We start from the raw sequence: 20,679 nt of genomic DNA, 5'->3' as shown, positions 1-20,679 counted from the left end.
GCAGTCCGTTCAACCACATCAAAAAGGTGGGCCTGAGGAACAGCTGTAGACAATCAGCCTGGCTGGGCCTGGGCTGGGTCTATAGCGCTAAAGCCTAATATAGCCAGGCCTCTAGCAGCACTGGGCGGCGATGGGACAGCCAGGAGAAGAGAAGAGGACAATCTAATGAATAGTGTCCGATGGAATATGACGGGCATAATGGTCTTTTGATTCCAGCAACAATGTGAAATCAAACGATGCCGTCTTCTTCAAATCAAATGACGCTCTACCACTGCCAACACACTTTCGGGCGTGGGTTTAATGAAGTCACGTCTCTATATGTCAGCTCAGCAGGGTTGTTTGTACCTCCCGACGTGTCCTCTGTGTGTCTCTGGGACAGAGCTGGTCAGACCAGGGCTGTGGTTTGCTGCTGAGGTAGAGACACTTTAACCTCTCAGAGGATCCCCTCTCACAATGTCATTCCCTCCATATCTTTACGGCTGCTAATTGCTGCACTTCCGAGTGGCTTTCTGGCAGTGTATACAGATGAACGTGGATATTGGCTATTCAAATATGGATCTGTCTTATGGTGCATCACAACCACTCCTAACAGGCAATGTCCTACTCACGTTTGGGATGTAGAGCTCTATCCTACCTCGTCTGAGTCATGAAGTACGATGAAACGGGAGAGTCTCTTCACATATTGATTAACATGAACTATATGGGTGTCCACTCCACAGCAGGTCTTTGTAGACCAGAGCAGGCCAGGGAGCCAACGTAGCAAAGGAGATCTCCTGCCTCCCTCTGTCTGCCTTCCTTTCTGACTGGGTGATCGAAGGGTCGCTGTGGGAGTTTGTGAGGTTTCTGACGTTAGTCCAGCTCTCTGGCCTACTGAAGGAGCTGCACTCTTTGGTCTCAGCCCTCTGCACCTGATGATGTTTCCCACCTTAGCCTTCTGGTGGGCTGCTTGGTCAGGTCAGGGACGTGTGTGTGTGTGTGTGTGTTTGTGTGTGTGTGTGTGTGTGTGTGTGTGTGTGTGTGTGCGCTCGCCTGTGTGTGTGTGTGTGTGTGTGTGTGTGTGTGTGTGTGTGTGTGTGTGTGTGTGTGTGTGTGTGTGTCTGTGTGTGTGTGTGTGTGTGTGTGTGTGTCTCCACAGGCAGATGAGAGTTGGACCCTGTCAGTGAGTCGCCCATGATCCATGGAACTCAACGTCACGTCCTGGTGCTGCTGTAGAGCGGTTGGTTTCTCCACTCAGCTTCTACACCACCACCCAAATGGGATGATCAACCTCTGCACAAACGCAATAGAGCTCGGTCCAGTTAAAACCTGACTGTGGTAATATGAGACGTCTTTGGGGTGACACAGCGTGACTTCATTCTCCCGAGTCAACAGTACGCTAGACTTGGGTGATACACTGTACCGCTTATAGCGTTTAAAAGGGGTGTTTTGAAAATACAGGGAGTATGATCTTCAACCACGTTTTTTGGGGTTGGGGGCCTCGCAGGGGCTGCAAGGGCGTGTGCTACCCCGCTGCGTATAACTAAGTTAAGTATAACTAACAGAAATCTAAAAATGTGTTGAATAAATGACATCCAGCTCAAGGCTCCAGCTATGCATTTGGTTTGCTAACTTGCTAGCTAAGTGGCTAGATGTCAAGATCAAGCTTCTTGGTTAAAGCAGAGACATTCAACCCCCTCCTGGATCAAGGTCCTTGTTGCCTAAATTGTTTAGTGCGTCCCCTAATGTATTAATTTATACTTTAAATAGCGCCCCTTGTGTGCACATTCGGTAATACCGTAAACCCCGGTATGGTACAGAAATGGTATGACGATATGAAAATCTGGATATGTCGTGGAGGGGGGGGGGAATACTGTCACAAATACTCCTGCTCCATCCCTCCGGCGAGCGACATCGCCGGTCTACTAACCACCGGTCCTGGCAACTATAATTACGCACACCTGGTCATCATTTACTCCGTGATTACTCCCTCGTTATTTAGCCCTCAGTTGACATCAGTCATTAGGTAGTATTGTTCTCCCCCACATTCTGTACGCTTCTCATGTATGTTCATCGGTATCGTTTCTTTACTAAACTCACCTTCTGCACCTGCTTCCTGACTCCCAGCGTACATGTTGCAGGATACCGCCCCAACCTTACAGTACACAGTAGCAATGTCATTGCTTTAGGGCTACAGGCAACAAACAATTGAGCTTTTGTATCTATTTTAAAACACTGTTTGCTACCCACAGAACGTATCAGCATTTCTAGAAAAACATTGCATGATTATTTCCATATGTATCGCAGTGGTTGCTTCTGTTTCCTTTGATGCTGAATGTGGTTGGGGTGAATGAGGGCTTTGTCCTGACCACAGTGGCCTGCTATGTTGTGGCCTTGCTTTAATCCTTCTCTTACTCCAGTTCGCATGTTCCCTAGAGCCTCAATAGAGAATACATTCTTAGAAAAAGGGTTTCAAAAGGGTTCTTCGGCTCTCCCTTTTAGGTTCCAGGTAAAACTATTTTGGGTTCCATGTAGAACCCTCTGTGGAAAGGGTTTTACATGGAACCCGAAAGGACTCTACCTGGGTTTTCCTATGGGGCCAGCCGAATAACCCTTTTAGGTTCTAGACTGGGACTACATTATAGGTCTTTGTCAGTGACAGATATCGACAGTGACAGAACTAAACACAAGAGACTTCTTAGGTATGTTTTTCATTCAAAGTTCGTTTTAGATGTTTGTATAATGACTTGGCGGTAGTAGTGCTGAATGTGACCTTAGTCTGACATCTGTTGACATACTGGAGGTCCCCTCCCTCTGGAAAGAGCAGAGGATCACACCATCTTCCAGACGAACAGGGTCATCTACTCCACCAACATCATGACCAGCTGGCGCAACTGGGTACGGCCATGGAGGAGGTCCTCCGCATTCTCCACTGCCTCGACACCACCAACGAGGCTCTCTATACCCCTAACAGAGGGCCTCCTACCACGGGTCATCACAGTGAGCCAGTCCCCCAGCCTACCCAGCCGTCCGCCTAGATCAGCAATGCCCAACTGTCTCTTCCGGAGAAGCATGACGGTAGACCATCAAAATGCCGTGGCTTCCTACTCCAGTGCTACCTCTATTTCGCCTATCAGACGGGAGCCCCTCCACCAAGCGGTTCAAGGGTGCCACAGTCATTTCCCTGCTGACCGGGCGGGCGTTGGGAGTGGGTTACGGCCATCTGGGAGAGAGGAGAGGAGGAGCTGGGTTCCAATGAGAGGTTCATGGCTCTGTTCAGGGTGGTCTTCGACCATCCTCCAGAAGGCAGAGAGGGAGGTGAGCGACTTCTCCAACTCCAGCAGGGTGCCCAGACCGCTGCGGAGTGCACCCTCACCTTTCGGACTGTGGCAGCCTCCAGCGGATGGAAAGAGCCGGCGCTCCGCACTCTATTCCGGAGAGAACTGCGCGAGGAGGTCCAGACAGAGTTGGCGTGTCGGGATGACAACCTATTCTTGGACGCACTCATCACGCTGGCCATTTGTCTGGATAACCTTCTTTGGGAGCGCCAGTGCCCACCTCGCCACTCACCTCCCTCCTTTGGCTGGCCTGAGGCAGAGCCTGAACCCATGGAGGTGGGGCCACACACCACTCCGCGGTAGAGCGGCGTCGCTGGAGACAGCTGGGGCTCCCTATTGTGGCCAGGAGGGGCACCAGCTTCAGCGGTGTCCGGTTCGTCCTAACCCGTGGTCCACTCGAGCAGAGGGGCGTCCCCGTGATTATTCCATCATCATCATTTCCCACCAAACCCTTTCGGTTCCCATTTCACTGGCAGGTTGTCCCTCAGGTGTTGTCTCTACAGCACTAGTGGACTTCGGTGCCGCAAGGAATTTAATCGACCAGACACTCGGCTCCTCCCTGAACATAAATTCTATCTCGCTCACCTCTCCTTTTCCTGTCCAAGCCCTGGATAAGTGACCATTGGGTTCCGGCACAATAACGTACATCTCAGCACCACTCATCCTCACCGTGGGACCCGTGCACCAGGAAAGCCTTCCCTTCCTTATCATCGCTGCACCTGTACACAAAGTCATCCTCTGTCTCCCATGGATTCAACTTCATAACCCCACCATCTCCTGATCGAGGATGAGAATGACCACCTGGGGACCAGGATGCCGGAGGACCTGCTTCTTGTACCCTGCGGTTCCACGTCGGTGGAGGATCCTGTGAGTGTCCTTCAGCCCATCAATCTGTCATCCCGTATCGTTGGCCCCGTGTTTTGAGACGTAGATGTGGACATCCGCCAGGTTCTGGAGAGGGAACCCGCTCCTGCTACCTGCCCTCCAGAACGCTTCTACAACCCCATGGGGGTGAGAGATCGGCTGTTGACCTGGGCACACACATTCCTCACCGCTGGACACCCAGGTATCACCCGCACCATCCAACCCCTCTCCGATAAATACTGGTGGCCCACCTTGGCGCAGGCCGTTGCCCACAATATCAACTCATGTTACGTATGTTCCCAATAAAAATCTCCCCTACACGCTCCAGCAGGGAAACTACTTCCTGTTCCCGTGCCTTAGCGGCCTTGGTCATATCTGTCCATAGACTTTGTAACTGATCTCCCCCTTTCTGATGGTTTTACCACTATTATGATTGTTGACAGATTCTCTAAACCCTGCCGTTTTATCCCTCTCTCTGGTCTACCTACTGCTCTCCAGGTCGCTGAGGCACTATTCCAGCAGGTCTTCCGGCACTATGGCCTTCCGGAGGACATCGTTTCCGATCGTGGTCCCCAATTCACAATGCAGGTCTGGAAAGCCTTTATGGAGAAACCAGGGGCCACGGTCAGCCTCACATCCGGGTACCAGCCTCAGTCCAATGGGCAGGTGGAGAGGACCAACCAGAAGCTGGGGAGGTTCCTAAGGAATCACTGCCAGGACCGGCAGGGGGAGTGGGCCGTGTTTCTTCCCTGTGCGGAATATGCCCAGAACTCACTTTGTCACTCCTCCACCGGTCTGACTCCCTTCCAGTGCGTCCTGGGATATCAGCAGGCCCTGGCTCCATAGACTCCAAGCCAGGCCGAAGCCCCTGCAGTGGTTGAGTGGTTTCAGCATGCTGTCCGTCGTCAAAAGGATCAGGCGGACCACCACAGCAGTGAGGCTCCATCCTCCATTCCATCCTGGTGATTGTGTCTGGCTCTACACCAGGAACCTGTTTGTGGGGCCCTTTAAGGTCCTCTGAAGGTTCAATGAGGTAACCTATCGCATAAAACTCCACACCAACTACTGGAACTCACCCTCCTTTCATGTTTCCCTCTTCAGACCGGTGGTTCCTGGTCCCCTGGATGATGCCTTCCCACTCGACACACCTCCTATATTGTCCCTCCCCGACTCCCGACATTGTGGGGGTTGGCTCCAGTACCTGGTGGACTGGGAGGGGCACGGTCCTGAGGAGCGCTCTTGTGTCCCGGTGGCAGACATCCTGGACCCAAACATCATCCGGGATTTCCATCTCTGCCGTCCGTACCGGCCTGCTCCTCGCCCTCGGGGCTGTCCTCCTTGCCGACGTTGTCCTGCGCCTTGACCCGCACTTCGGGGGGGAGGGGGTACTGTCATGCCTACTCCTACTCCCTCCCTCCGGTGATCGACGTCGGCGGTCCACTAACCATCGGTCCTGGCAACAATTATTACACAATCTGTTCCCCATCATTACGCACACCTGGTCATTATTTACTCCGTGATTACTCCCCCTCAGTTGACATCAGTCATTAGGTAGTATTGTTTTCCCTCACATTCTGTACGCTTCTCATGTTTGTTCATCGGTATCGTTTCTTTATTAAACCCTTCTGCACCTGCTTCCTGACTCCTAGCGTTTTGTTACAGGATACCTACCACCCAAACCTTACAGTACACAGTAGCAATATTATTGCTTCAGGGATACAGGCAACAAACAACTCAGCTTTTGTTGTGTCTATTTTGAAACACTGTTTGCTACCCACAGACCTTATCAGCATTTATAGGGAAACATTTGCATGATTATTTCCATATGTATTGGAAGTCAGTTAAGAACATATTTGAAATTACAATGACAGCCTACCCCAGCCAAACCAGACGATGCTGGGTCAATTGTGCGCCACCCTATGGGACTCCCAATGACCGCCGGTTGTGATACAGCCTGGAATTGAACCAGGGTCTGTAGTGACACCTCTAGCACTGAGATGCAGTGCCTTAGACCGCTGTGCCACTCAGAAACCCAGGTCTCGCAGTGGTTGCTTCTGTTTCCTTTGATGCTGAATGAAGATAATCGTTGCTGTGGTTGGGGTGAATGAGGGCTTTGTCCTGACCACAGTGGCCTGCTATGTTGTGGCCTTTTTTTAATCCTTCGCTTACTCCAGTTCGCATGTTCCCTAGAGCCTCAATAGAGAACACATTCTTAGAAAAGGGTTCTTCGGCTCTCCCTTTTTGGGTAATGTTTGGTAGATATACTGATCAATGAGATTCCAACCTATTTGCACCCACTCGGAAAGACAGCCAAAAGTTTGTTGAATTCCCAATGTGTTATCACTATGCTTTCAACCATCTTCCAATGGAAAATGAATGTACGATTATTTTCTTCTTTTCTTTAGTTGTCATCAAAATGTGTTAGTTTCACTGAGCTTTCAAAGCACACCAAAGGTCAAATGGGAATACAATGTCATATATTTGGTTTATTCACAAAACAACTTAATGTGTTATCACTGTACTTCATCTAATAGAAGAACCAAATGACCTGGATTGCATTTGAGATTACATTGAAAAGTACATGTACAAGTGATCAATGCAGTTTTAGAATCCGCACAGATTGTTACAGCAATTGTGAAGATCTCCACAGACCTGTGACGACGTATGCACGCTATGTTGAACATGCATGCTTTACATGATGAAATACTAATCGTGAACGTCGTTTTATCATGTGTTATGTGTGTGACCAAAGTATGGCGAGTAGGTCTACTGTGTAGCCTAGGAATAATATGTTTATGTTCGTACTTTTTTTAACCATTTATTTAAGAGGATCACGACAGAAATACGTTTTCAAACTTTTTTTTGTGTGTCGTCCTCGATGATTGTAAAATGCATTATCCATATGTGTGGTTGTATTGTGTTTCAAATGGTAGAATAAATCATTCCTATCTATCTATAACATCCACACTTTCTATAATTACAGTGCCTTGCGAAAGTATTCGGCCCCCTTGAACTTTGCGACCTTTTGCCACATTTCAGGCTTCAAACATAAAGATATAAAACTGTATTTTTTTGTGAAGAATCAACAACAAGTGGGACACAATCATGAAGTGGAACGACATTTATTGGATATTTCAAACTTTTTTAACAAATCAAAAACTGAAAAATTGGGCGTGCAAAATGATTCAGCCCCCTTAAGTTAATACTTTGTAGCGCCACCTTTTGCTGCGATTACAGCTGTAAGTCGCTTGGGGTATGTCTCTATCAGTTTTGCACATCGAGAGACTGACATTTTTTCCCATTCCTCCTTGCAAAACAGCTCGAGTTCAGTGATGTTGGATGGAGAGCATTTGTGAACAGCAGTTTTCAGTTCTTTCCACTGATTCTCGATTGGATTCAGGTCTGGACTTTGACTTGGCCATTCTAACACCTGGATATGTTTATTTTTGAACCATTCCATTGTAGATTTTGCTTTATGTTTTGGATCATTGTCTTGTTGGAAGACAAATCTCCGTCCCAGTCTCAGGTCTTTTGCAGACTCCATCAGGTTTTCTTCCAGAATGGTCCTGTATTTGGCTCCATCCATCTTCCCATCAATTTGAACCATCTTCCCTGTCCCTGCTGAAGAAAAGCAGGCCCAAACCATGATGCTGCCACCACCATGTTTGACAGTGGGGATGGTGTGTTCAGCTGTGTTGCTTTTACGCCAAACATAACGTTTTGCATTGTTGCCAAAAAGTTCAATTTTGGTTTCATCTGACCAGAGCACCTTCTTCCACATGTTTGGTGTGTCTCCCAGGTGGCTTGTGGCAAACTTTAAACGACACTTTTTATGGATATCTTTAAGAAATGGCTTTCTTCTTGCCACTCTTCCATAAAGGCCAGATTTGTGCAATATACGACTGATTGTTGTCCTATGGACAGAGTCTCCCACCTCAGCTGTAGATCTCTGCAGTTCATCCAGAGTGATCATGGGCCTCTTGGCTGCATCTCTGATCAGTCTTCTCCTTGTATGAGCTGAAAGTTTAGAGGGACGGCCAGGTCTTGGTAGATTTGCAGTGGTCTGATACTCCTTCCATTTCAATATTATCGCTTGCACAGTGCTCCTTGGGAGGTTTAAAGCTTGAGAAATCTTTTTGTATCCAAATCCGGCTTTAAACTTCTTCACAACAGTATCTCGGACCTGCCTGGTGTGTTCCTTGTTCTTCATGATGCTCTCTGCGCTTTTAACGGACCTCTGAGACTATCACAGTGCAGGTACATTTATACGGAGACTTGATTACACACAGGTGGATTGTATTTATCATCATTAGTCATTTAGGTCAACATTGGATCATTCAGAGATCCTCACTGAACTTCTGGAGAGAGTTTGCTGCACTGAAAGTAAAGGGGCTGAATAATTTTGCACGCCCAATTTTTCAGTTTTTGATTTGTTAAAAAAGTTTGAAATATCCAATAAATGTCGTTCCACTTCATGATTGTGTCCCACTTGTTGTTGATTCTTCACAAAAAAATACAGTTTTATATCTTTATGTTTGAAGCCTGAAATGTGGCAAAAGATCGCAAAGTTCAAGGGGGCTGAATACTTTCGCAAGGCACTGTATATAAGGAGACATTTATTATTTAAGTAACCCAAAAATGTGGCCATGGACGAGACAGCTGGAGATGGAATCAACTCTCCAGTAGGTGCTGCCCAGACTATTGCTTTTTTCTTATAGTGGATATTATGTTGAAGATCCGATGTTGTTTCAAAGGTACAAATTCAACATCTTTCATACAAGGTTTGTCTAAGTTGAAAATTGGTTACCGTGATGACATTATTCTGTGGTTGAAATGTTATCCTGAAAACAACAGATTCCACATCACAATACGCTGAAACAACGGTGATATAACCAGTTTGTGCCCAGTGGGCTGGGTGATGAGGTGATGTGCGTAAGAGCGTGACTGACCTGCTTTCCGTCCAGTGTGTAGATCCTCTTGACCACGCCGCTCTCCAGCTTGATGGCCTCTGTGATGTCGGTGAGCACCTGTTCGAAGGAGTGCGCGGTCTTCTTGTTGAGCAGCACGCGGACGGCCTTCCTCGGCTTCACGCCACTCCGCATCACCGTCACCAGCTTGGGCCGAACAAACTCCTTGCCCTCCCGGGCTTCGCCGGCCTGCTTACTGGCTAGGCTCTGCAGGTTCTTCTGGCTGGCCGAGGCCTTCACGTTCACAGACCAGTTGGGGTTGACGTTCTTCGTGTAGTCGACCTTCTTGTAGATGTTCTCGGACGCACAGACGTAGCTCTCTCCTGAGGAGAGGACAGAGAGAAGCATAAAACACTGTGAGGAACACAAAGTATTCGCCTTGTTTGACATCTCAAAACCTCAGTAGGTCCCCATTGGTTTCCAACTCCCTGAGGAAAGATTGGCTTCAATGTGAGACATCAATACTATTGGGAAAAGGTGGGCTGTTATGACCTGTAGGATAATCAGCTCAGATATCACATAACGGCAGATCATATTCATGTATTTGGAGAAAATACCGACACATCCTTAATGTAAACTACATATACTATGCTACTATATCTGATACTAAAGGCATGGATACAACATAAACTTGTGAAGAGGATGGAAAAACAGCCTCATTCTCAAATACGGCAATCTAGCTCGACTGAATCTGATAGTGTGTCGACAAACTAGCAGTTATTTTCCCATTCATGTATAAATGGGCCAGTGACCTGTGCTTCCTCCCTGTCAATAATTGCTAGAGCATCTCCATTAACCTAATCCAAAGTGTGCTGACCCATGCACTGAACTCTTGCCCAATCATCAAACAGCAGGAGGAGACTGCTCCGTCAGAGATATGCCAGCCAGTGATGGAATATAGCAATCCAGAACACGGAGCAATCAAACAAAAGGACCCGGATGTACTCTTTCCCTCCCTCTTTTTTATCCCTCCCTCCCTCTCTCTCTCTCTCTCACATACATACAATATTGCAATGCCATACCACTTCACTTCATCATACCACTCCTTCACCCTAGTTTAATACAGCGATGTGAAGAGGGTTTTATTATACCTGAAGCTAAAGTGCTGGGTGTCTTCATCATGTCCCTCTTTTAAACACAATAAGTCCATACTCACATTCTGGACTTCCTACTACACCACTCACACTCAACTACCTGCACTCTAGGGACACCTACACCAATGGTATTCAAACTTTTCTGCGGGAACTGCATTTTTTCTGCCAGAATTTGTGGGTACCCCATTTTTTCCCCAATCATTTCTCGCAACCCCATCCTTTCCTGCGGTGGTCCTCATATGAGAGCCAGCACACCTGTTCATTGAAATGCATTCCAGTTGACTACCTCATGACGCTGGTTGACAGAATGCCAAGAGTGTGCAAAGCTGTCATCGAGGCAAAGGGTTGCTACTTTGAAGAATCTAAAATCTAAAATATATTTGGATTTGTTTAACACTTTTTTGGTTACTACATGATTCCATATGTGTTATTTCATAGTTTTGATGTCTTCACTTTTATTCTACAATGTAGAAAATAGTAAAAATAAAGAAAAACCCTTGTGTCCAAACTTTTGACTGGTACTGTAAATGTATACATATCTTTTTAAAATATATCTTCCTTTAACCCTACCACCCCTCCCCTAATTGGAGTAAACTAATGAACAACAACAACTAGGCTTCTACTTCCAGCTTATACATACTATGTACATTTTACAGACACAGTATATTTTACATGAGTTATATTTTGTTTGTTTTTAGTCCTGTCCTATTACAATTAAGTACCTTAGTAACCACGTTTCCATCCACATTTTTTATGCGAGTAAAGTCATACCGTATAAAAAAAAATCACTACGACTCAGGAAACCATGCAGTTTGAATTAAGATACAGACTAAATAAATGATGGTGAACTCCACAGGGTGGTGAAAGTGCAAGGTGATGAGCTTGATGCTCCTTTCCAATAAATGTTGAGGGTCTTATTCAAGTGACATGATGATCGATGCTTGGCTGACCGTTCGGACAAATGAAAATATTCTCGCTGTTATCCATAATCTCATCATATAGACTAGCCTACCTGCACTGCATCTGGGAGCTGTTGGCTAAAGAGCACGGGTCAAGACCAGATTAGACACATTTTTCATTTAACACAACAGTTTTAGTGACAAAACTATCGCATAGAGTTGAAAATGCGATGGAAACAAATTGAACATTCAATTTTCATTCGGTACATGAAAACTGAAGCGAAAAAGTACATTTTGTGTGCACTATGATTTTTATTTGCAATGCCAGTTTGGTGGAAACATTTTCTTTATGCAGATTTTGGACTATTCACATTGGAAATCTGTCACCAATTGGATGAAAACCTACTTACTGCTTACTGTGATTATTTTTAGTGAAAATTGTCAAAAAGGGGGAATACATTTGATTCTTAGCACAGTGAAACTTCTCAAGCAAGAAGTTTGCTAGGACTGTCTGGGAGTGGTCTGACTGGGGAAGGGTGAACTGAAAACTACTGTAGCGGTTATTGGCAGAGGTTTTGGAACTCTCTTTCTGGAGTTTTGGCCTGCCTTGTGACATCACCAAGCGATCAATTAGTTAATAATTGATGATGTCACAAGGCAGGCTAAAACTCAATAATTGGTCGCCTGGTGATGTCACAAGGCAGGCTAAAATTCAATAATTGGTCGCCTGGTGATGTCACAAGGCAGGCCAAAAACTCCATCCCACCAAAACAGGCTGAAAAATCAGGCAGCTTTTTCAAACAGTCTCTTACACTAAAAGGGGATTATCATACTTTTCACAATTTCACAGTATTATATATTATTTCAAGTGTGGAAATATATATAAAACAAAATAAAATCAAGTGTTTTAATGCACTAGGCCTTTAACATCAGCTGATGGAATTATCATAGATCTTAGAAGTAGTAATGATCTCCCATTTGTCCTAGTTTTATGAACAGTGTTCATGAAGACCTGTGGATCAACTGTGACCTGTAGGTAGTGTTCCGTAGGAGGAGAGTGTAATGGGACCTGTCACTGTGGCTCAGCGGTTTGGTTACTCCAGGCCAGCTACAGTATAGTCTTCTCTATAGACCAGTGGTTACTTGGCCTATCCACAGGGGGTACTTGAGAAGACTCATGAGACCATAGTCCTTCTGCTAAATTGCGCAAAAGGGGGGGGGGGGGGGTAAATCAGGGGTATTCCTGGGCAGTTCCTGGTGGTACAGTAACCGAAAAACATTGGGAGCCACCACTTTAGACCACTGACAGGATAACGCCTATACCGCCCTGCGGTTCAGAGACTCGGGGATAAACATTTTATATACATAGAGACTAGGTAAATAAAAGGGACTGAAAATGAGGTATTACTATTCACATGACCCTGAGGTGGAGAGGAGAGTGTAATGTTTACAGGTAGGGGAGAGGAGAGGCAGGACAGTCAGTGGATAAACTGATGATCCCTGTCCCTGAGAGAGGAAGCGATGCAGAGAAAAGACAGACGGAATCTGCAAACAGAAGCAACAGCTGGGAGACAAACCTCATCAGTAATGTGAGGCTGGTGATGAGAGATAGCTAGGGGACAGAGCAGCAATGACACACCAGAGGACAGGGCAAACAGCAGAGCAGTGTTACCAGGGGATCTGACGACGGGTAGAAACTATATACATTTTTATTTTTTTTATTTTTTACAGATGTAGAATCTTAATTTGAGCCAGTTTGCTACAGCAGGAAAATAATCCTGCAGCAACAGGAAATGTGAATTATTATGTTTATTTTTAAAACCTTGAATACACTACGAGTTTGCATTTCGTGCTGTGTGGGACAATTCCCAGCAACAAAAGAGTGATCAAATGAACAACCCACATCTGTAAGAACATTTGAAATAGAGTCACATCACAGTGTACTGCCTGCAACCACTCAAACAAAGTAACTCGCTGCGACGAGGACTTTTGGGGTCCTGGGGTCCACATGCATACAACGCGGTCTGCATACTCTGACGTCTCACATAAGTGCACACCTTAAATCAGGTCACAGACCGTTTAGGCCTAGGGCCCCTAGACTTAGCGAGTGTAGCAATACCAGTAGGTTAGCTAGCTGGTTTTGTAACACAGGTAATGTAACATAACTCTATCCAAATACTGAAATACGACAAAAAACGAAGCTTTTCGTCACTTAGAAAATCAGTGGGGCTTCTGCTTCCACAGAGTCGGCCCACAACTCTCCCAGATCTGCCTGTGTGGGTGGGTGTATGTGCACAGGCATCTCCATTCTCCATGGTTGACAGGGCTACTCGTTATACTCACTGCATTTCTCCCAGACAGCACACGGTGAAGGCAAAGCCAGTGCTGTCACTGAGACAGGATCATGTATATCCTACTGTATGGCAGGCACATCCCTGGAGAACTCATAAAGGAATGTAAGATGTTTCCCCCCCCCCCGAAAAGAAGGGGACTTTGGCTAAGCACGTGAATGAGTTGAGTCTAAAATGAACGCCGTCTAGCCGGAATACTAATCTGAATTTCTGCTAGACGTCTGTGTCTTCTTCCCACCTGCGCTGCTAAAAAAAAAATAATGACACGTGTCATGAGATCCAACGTACTCTTAAGTATATTTATGCAGATGTTTTTCCAATGGAAACTGAATAAATTAGGCTCGCGCTTGTGAGAGAGAACCCTGCGTCTGAAACGGTGGCTGTCCTGTGTAGTGGTGCATCGAGACAGCAGAGACAGCCCTTTAAAGAGCGTTATGACAGCACCTACCTAGAGGGCACTCCTTACGCACACAGCTCTCTTCCATCGGATCATACAGATTCAGTAGAAGGACGGGGGACAACTACCTCCTACAATACATTTACATCGGAGTTACTATTATGGCTGAGCAAATCTACACTGTAGGCATACTGCCCAGCAACAGTGTAAATGGCAGTGCTCGACTCTTCCACCCAGGTAAGCGGGTCCTGATTTCACCTAAGGACAAGAGTCAGCCAGTCCCACTAAGCCTTCTGCCTGGGTGGACTGGCAGCTTGGGCTGAGCTCTTAATGACTCTTTACGGTAGAGTAGAGTAAGGACTAGTAAGGTGGTGTGGCAGCTGGCTCAGGCTAATACTGTATCATGTATCGTGTAAGCCTTCCTCAGCTGCCTGGGCTGCTTTCCCTACATGCACTGCACTGTGTAAGTGACCTAAATGAGAAAGAGGAGCAGCCAGCCACACCTCCTCCACCCTTTCCCCATCTCTCTGTCTGTTTTTCATAACACCCTCCGTCTTTCTTTTTCGAATAAAACATTCTCAACGTCAATTCTCCACCAATCGTTCCTTCATTTCCATTTCCCCAGACAGTCAGACAGTCTCTCAGGGAGATCCAGGGGACATCCATTGGCTAAGGGCTCCCTCCCTGTGCCACAGCAGCACCATACAAAGGGCAGTGGGGATAATACAGTGCAGAGGAGTTTCTATTTAACCTTCATTTAACGAGTCAGTTAAAGAACAAATTCGTAATTTCAATGACGGCCTAGGAACAGTGGGTTAACGGCCTTGTTCAGGGGCAGAACGACAGATTTTGTACCTCGTCGGCTCGGGGATTCGATCCTGCGACTTTTCAACACTCTAAACACTAGGCTACCTGCCGCCCCTTGTTCGTTATCTCCCGAAAGAGGAAGAGCAGCAAGGTGAACTGCCCTCCTCTCGCCACCCCACGTTCATACATACATACAACTCGCTCTCTTGCAGAAACACACACACACACACACACAAGCAAACCATCTCACTCACTCTCCCTGCTGTGACATACCTTGTCTCCTCTGGCCCGCCGGGGCCACCCCACACACACAGTACACAAACACCCCCAAGTCACACCCGGAAGCCCCCCCCCCCCCTCTCATTCCTAAGCAGCTCAAATGGAAGAGATGATCACCTCATTTTGATCAAATTAAGCCAGGGTTTATGTCTTTGTTTAATTTGCATAATCCCAGCCTCATTTCACCCCACCCGCCAAGCCCCTTTCCTAGAAAAAAAAAAACAACCTCTAGGGCTTCCAAGCTTTTTGGAAAATAATTCTGCCAATTCTGTTCCTATTCATTCCCGTCATAAAAGAGACGAGCAGAAAGATTAGAAGACAGAAGGGTTGATGTGTCAGAGAGGAAGAAAGGAGGAAGTGAGGGCATCAAGGGGAGGGGAAGTGAACAGCACAATTAGCCAGGGGTGTTGAGTGTAATTGAAAAACTCTGCCTCCGGGGCAGATGGCGTTCAGGGAGAGACTTAAACAGCACTGGCAGAGGACACTGAATTCCCAGGTCACACGTGTCGAGAGGACAAGCCATTGCGTAAGATTACAGGGTTCTCCTACTCTGAGGAGTGTGGTCTCAAGGTAAGGAACCCAAAGGTAGAGAAAATCCACTGACAAGGTCGACATAGAACAGAATCATTCACTACTCATTTATTTTTCATGGTCCTACCCTCATTGGTTTATAACTTGTCCTCGCTTTTACTGTATCTTCCTCTGTGGTTGTACTCCAAACATGCAGACTCTCTTTCTTTTCCTCAAATCATCCCTTTTAATGACCGTAGAGCCTTTCCCAGCAGGCAAACGCCCAATCTGGCAGCATAACATCAGCTGAAACGTTTCATAACGCTAAGTAGCAGTAACATCTATTTCTATTCTATTAATGGGCCACAATATGATCCATTTCCCCTGGAAGGCAGCAACATTACACAGAGCTAGGAGGGAGGCCTCCTGTTTCCCTCTCCCTGTACAGAGAACCAGCTGGGGAGGGAGGCCTCCTGTTTCCCTCTCCCTGTACAGGGAACCAGCTGGGGAGGGAGGCCTCTTGTTTCCCTCTCCCTGTACAGGGAACCAGCTGGGAAGGGAGGCCTCCTGTTTCCCTCTCCCTGTACAGGGAACCAGCTGGGGAGGGAGGCCACTTGTTTCCCTCTCCCTGTACAGGGAACCAGCTGGGGAGGGAGGCCTCCTGTTTCCCTCTCCCTGTACAGGGAACCAGCTGGGGAGGGAGGCCTCCTGTTTCCCTCTCCCTGTACAGGGAACCAGCTGGGGAGGGAGGCCTCCTGTTTCCCTCTCCCTGTACAGGGAACCAGCTGGGGAGGGAGGCCTCCTGTTTCCCTCTCAATGTACAGGGAACCAGCTGGGGAGGGAGGCCTCCTGTTTCCCTCTCTCTGTACAGGGAACCAGCTGGGGAGTGAGGCCTCCTGTTTCCCTCTCCCTGTACAGGGAACCAGCTGGGGAGGGAGGCCTCCTGTTTCCCTCTCCCTGTACAGGGAACCAGCTGGGGAGGGAGGCCTCCTGCTTCCCTCTCCCTGTACAGGGAACCAGCTGGGAGGGAGGCCTCCTGTTTCCCTCTCCCTGTACAGGGAACCAGCTGGGGAGGGAGGCCTCCTGTTTCCCTCTCCCTGTACAGGGAACCAGCTGGGGAGGGAGGCCTCTTGTTTCCCTCTCCCTGTACAGGGAACCAGCTGGGGAGGGAGGCCTCCTGTTTCCCTCTCCCTGTACAGGGAACCAGCTGGGGAGGGAGGCCTCCTGTTTCCCTCTCCCTGTACAGAGAACCAGCTGGGGAGGGAAGCCTCCTGTTTCCCTCTCCCTGTACAGGGAACCAGCTGGGGAGGGAGGCCTCCTGTTTCCCTCTCCCTGTACAGAGAACCAGCTGGGGAGGGAAGCCTCCTGTTTCCCTCTCCCTGTACAGAGAACCAGCTGGGGGGGAAGCCTCCTGTTTCCCTCTCCCTGTACAGGGAACCAGCTGGGGGGGCTCTGCTCCACCTACCTGTCAGTCTCCCCAGACTATGTATCACTTAATTCCCGGCAGAGCCTGTTTCATATACAGTTACAGAACCCCTCAAAAACAAGGAATAATGTACTGCTGCTGTACTCCTGCTGTTGAGGGGATATTAATATGACACAGTAAGAGAACCAGCAGCCTTCATGATATCCTGCTTCAGCCACAGGGAGATTGCGGATCTGACTGGAAGACTCCCCTGTGGATAAGTCTGCAGAGTCTGAGACTCAGTGCTCAGATCAAAGGTGGAGGAGTCCCCGTAATGAGGGGAGGAGACGTTACATCAAGCCAAGGAAACGGGCAGAGACCCACGTCTGAGCTCCAGCTTCCAGGGGGATGGGTGGCTCCAACAGGCTCCATTTAGGAACCGTTTTCCAATTCCTGGCTGCCAAGCCCTCTCACTGCTGTAAAGGCTCTAGTCTACACTTCCGTTGGGGAGAATTCCACGTGTACATGCCACCGAGATGCCATGCATATCAATGACAATTGTATCCACCCTACTGACAATGAGGATGGTGACGATAAAGGACGAGGGTGATCAGGTTGACAGTAAAATGCATCATTATCCTACTCCATTAGCCTTCAGAGAGACCCGGGGATACAGTAAAATGCATCATTATCCTACTCCATTAGCCTTCAGAGAGACCCGGGGATACAGTAAAATGCATCATTATCCTACTCCATTAGCCTTCAGAGAGACCCGGGGATACAGTAAAATGCATCATTATCCTACTCCATTAGCCTTCAGAGAGACCCGGGGATACAGTAAAATGCATCATTATCCTACTCCATTAGCCTTCAGAGAGACCCGGGGATACAGTAAAATGCATCATTATCCTACTCCATTAGCCTTCAGAAAGACCCGGGGATACAGTAAAATGCATCATTATCCTACTCCATTAGCCTTCAGAGAGACCCGGGGATACAGAAAAATGTATCATTATCCTACTCCATTAGCCTTCAGAGAGACCCGGGGATACAGTAAAATGCATCATTATCCTACTCCATTAGCCTTCAGAGAGACCCGGGGATACAGTTGAATGCATAATTATCCTACTCCATTAGCCTTCAGAGAGACCCGGGGATACAGTAAAATGCATCATTATCCTACTCCATTAGCCTTCAGAAAAACCTGGGGATACAGTAAAATGCATCATTATCCTACTCCATTAGCCTTCAGAGAGACCCGGGGATACAGTAAAATGCATCATTATCCTACTCCATTAGCCTTCAGAGAGACCCGGGGATACAGTAAAATGCATCATTATCCTACTCCATTAGCCTTCAGAGAGACCCGGGGATACAGTAAAATGCATCATTATCCTACTCCATTAGCCTTCAGAGAGACCCGGGGATACAGTAAAATGCATCATTATCCTACTCCATTAGCCTTCAGAGAGACCCGGGGATACAGTAAAATGCATCATTATCCTACTCCATTAGCCTTCAGAGAGACCCGGGGATACAGTAAAGCAGTCATAACAGTGGCACACGCTTGAAAACAAAGGTGCTATCTAGAACCTAAAATGGTTATTCGGCTGTCCGCATAAGAGAACCCTTTGAAGAACCCATTTCACTTCCAGGTCGAACCCTTTTGGTTCCAGGTAGAAGCCTTTTGGGTTCCATGTAGGACCCTGTTCACAGAGGGTTCTACATGGGACAGCCGAAGAACTCTTTTTGGAACCCGTTTTCCCCAGAAGAGAGTAGTAAAGTGTTACGCCAACATAGAAGTATTCTAGCACAACCACAGCTCCACATGTTAGGAGAGTCCACCTAGCTGATGTTCTGATGCTGTGATAGGTCTGCTCCAGACATACTGAGACCACTGCTCTGTGGCTCCTGGGGCGCTGAGTGAATCCCTGGTATGAATTATTGAGGCTAAACAGCATGACTGTCGTGACTGCTCGGCTGCTCACTAACTACCGGCATTTAGCAGAGTGGCTCTAGCAGAGTGGCTCAGAGTCTCTGGAGGACACTGTGTAAACTAGCCTAGCATACTGTCCCCACGGCTCCATCCCACAGTAAACGGATTATCGTATGTAATATATATTGCGATTACAGCCGATTACAGATTACAGCTCGACCGGCCAGACAGTCTCTTAATCTCATAGCAGAAGACGATCTTTCCAGCGTTACAGGCGATGGCACACTCGGCTGGTGATCTCCATCAGGCTACTGCTGTGTAACCTTTCACCATCACATTAACAGACCGTAGAATGATAAGGTTCACTCACAGAGGGAAACTAAGCACAAAAAAAGAGGACTACGAGGAGTCTAAACATGTAATAACACTGAACTATGATGACCCCCCCATTCCCTACCTACCACCCAGCACCCTGTGAGCTCACCTTCCTCCAGCTCGTCCATGACCCACCCCCTGTTCCCTACCTACCACCCAGGCCCCCTGTGAGCTCACCTTCCTCCAGCTCGTCCATGACCCCCCCCCATTCCTTACCTACCACTCAGCCCCCCTGTGAGCTCACCTTCCTCCAGCTCGTCCATGACCGCCCTCCATTCCCTACCTACCACCCAGCCCCCTGTGAGCTCACCTTCCTCCAGCTCGTCCATGACCCCCCCACCCCCCATTCCCTACCTACCACCCAGCCCCCCTGTGAGCTCACCTTCCTCCAGCTCGTCCATGACCCACCCCACCCCCCATTCCCTACCTACCACCCAGCTCCCCTGTGAGCTCACCTTCCTCCAGCTCGTCCATGACCCCCCCCACCCCCCATTCCCTACCTACCACCCAGCCCCCCTGTGTGCTCACCTTCCTCCAGCTCGTCCATGACCCCACCCCACCCCCCATTCCCTACCTACCACCCAGCCCCCCTGTGAGCTCACCTTCCTCCAGCTCGTCCATGACCCCCCCCATTCCCTACCTACCACCCAGCCCCCCTGTGAGCTCACCTTCCTCCAGCTCGTCCATGACCCCCCCTACCTACCACCCAGCCCCCCTGTGAGCTCACCTTCCTCCAGCTCGTCCATGACCCCCCCTACCTACCACCCAGCCCCCCTGTGAGCTCACCTTCCTCCAGCTCGTCCATGGTGGTGATCTTGCGCGTTCCGTCGATGGAGAAGATGAAGCGGACCCCCTGGGGAAGGTTGATGTGATCGGAGAGGGAGCGCGTCAGGTCGGCCAAGAGGGCGTCGAAGGTGCGGAAGCGTTCCACGGCCACGGCGTACACAATGCCCTTGAAGTAGCGGTCTCCGTTGCGGTAGAACCGCACCTTCTTGGCCTTCTTCTCGTTGGTGAGAGCCTGCAGGGTGCGCGTGCGGTAGAAGCTGCAGTGGGCGCTGTGGGTGGGGCTGGGCAGCCCGTTCATGCGCCCGCCCCGCGGGTTACGGGGCTTGTCTCGCTCGTCGAAATGGCCAAAGTCCAGCTCCATGGCAACAGAGGTCCGGGAGGGTCCGTGGTAGACGGGTGCTGAAGGTGGAGAGCTCTGGGGAGTCTAGCATTGAGAGGAATAAAACGTTATAACGACGTTAAATACAGGACACAAAAGGTGAATTGGTAAATATATTTCCATGGATGAACTCATAGACTCTCAATGACGGAATACCAAAGTGGGAAATAAATCCCTGAACATTCCACCATCTAGCCACTGTGAAATTCCCTTGCAGTGGGTATCACTTTCCATCTCTATCCCTCTCATACAATAGTGCACCGTGCACCACGGGCGTGTTGGGGTTCACATGCAGTAAACCCAGCCAGCCCTCCCC

At 48.3% G+C, this 20,679-nt stretch overlaps 1 protein-coding gene across 2 annotated transcripts in view; it reads right to left on the bottom strand.

The window, feature by feature from the left end:
• The window catches only part of LOC110534029 (neuronal migration protein doublecortin), a 77,856-nt gene that overhangs the window by 46,073 nt on the left and 11,104 nt on the right, over positions 1 to 20,679 (bottom strand). For both annotated transcript variants that reach the window (XM_036990429.2, XM_036990428.2), the window contains exons 2-3: positions 19,985 to 20,408; positions 9,128 to 9,468 (exon numbers count right to left, since the gene is read on the bottom strand). In XM_036990429.2, the coding sequence (XP_036846324.1) occupies positions 9,128 to 9,468; positions 19,985 to 20,345 (702 nt within the window). In that variant the 5' untranslated portion in view covers positions 20,346 to 20,408. The remainder of the gene's footprint in view (positions 1 to 9,127; positions 9,469 to 19,984; positions 20,409 to 20,679) is intronic.

The sequence above is a fragment of the Oncorhynchus mykiss genome, chromosome 10 (genome assembly GCF_057628025.1).
Source record: "Oncorhynchus mykiss isolate SJ-2025 chromosome 10, ASM5762802v1, whole genome shotgun sequence".
Classification (NCBI taxonomy): domain Eukaryota; kingdom Metazoa; phylum Chordata; class Actinopteri; order Salmoniformes; family Salmonidae; genus Oncorhynchus; species Oncorhynchus mykiss.
Note: the sequence above shows the minus strand (reverse complement) of the source record. Positions and strands in the feature narration are given on the sequence as shown.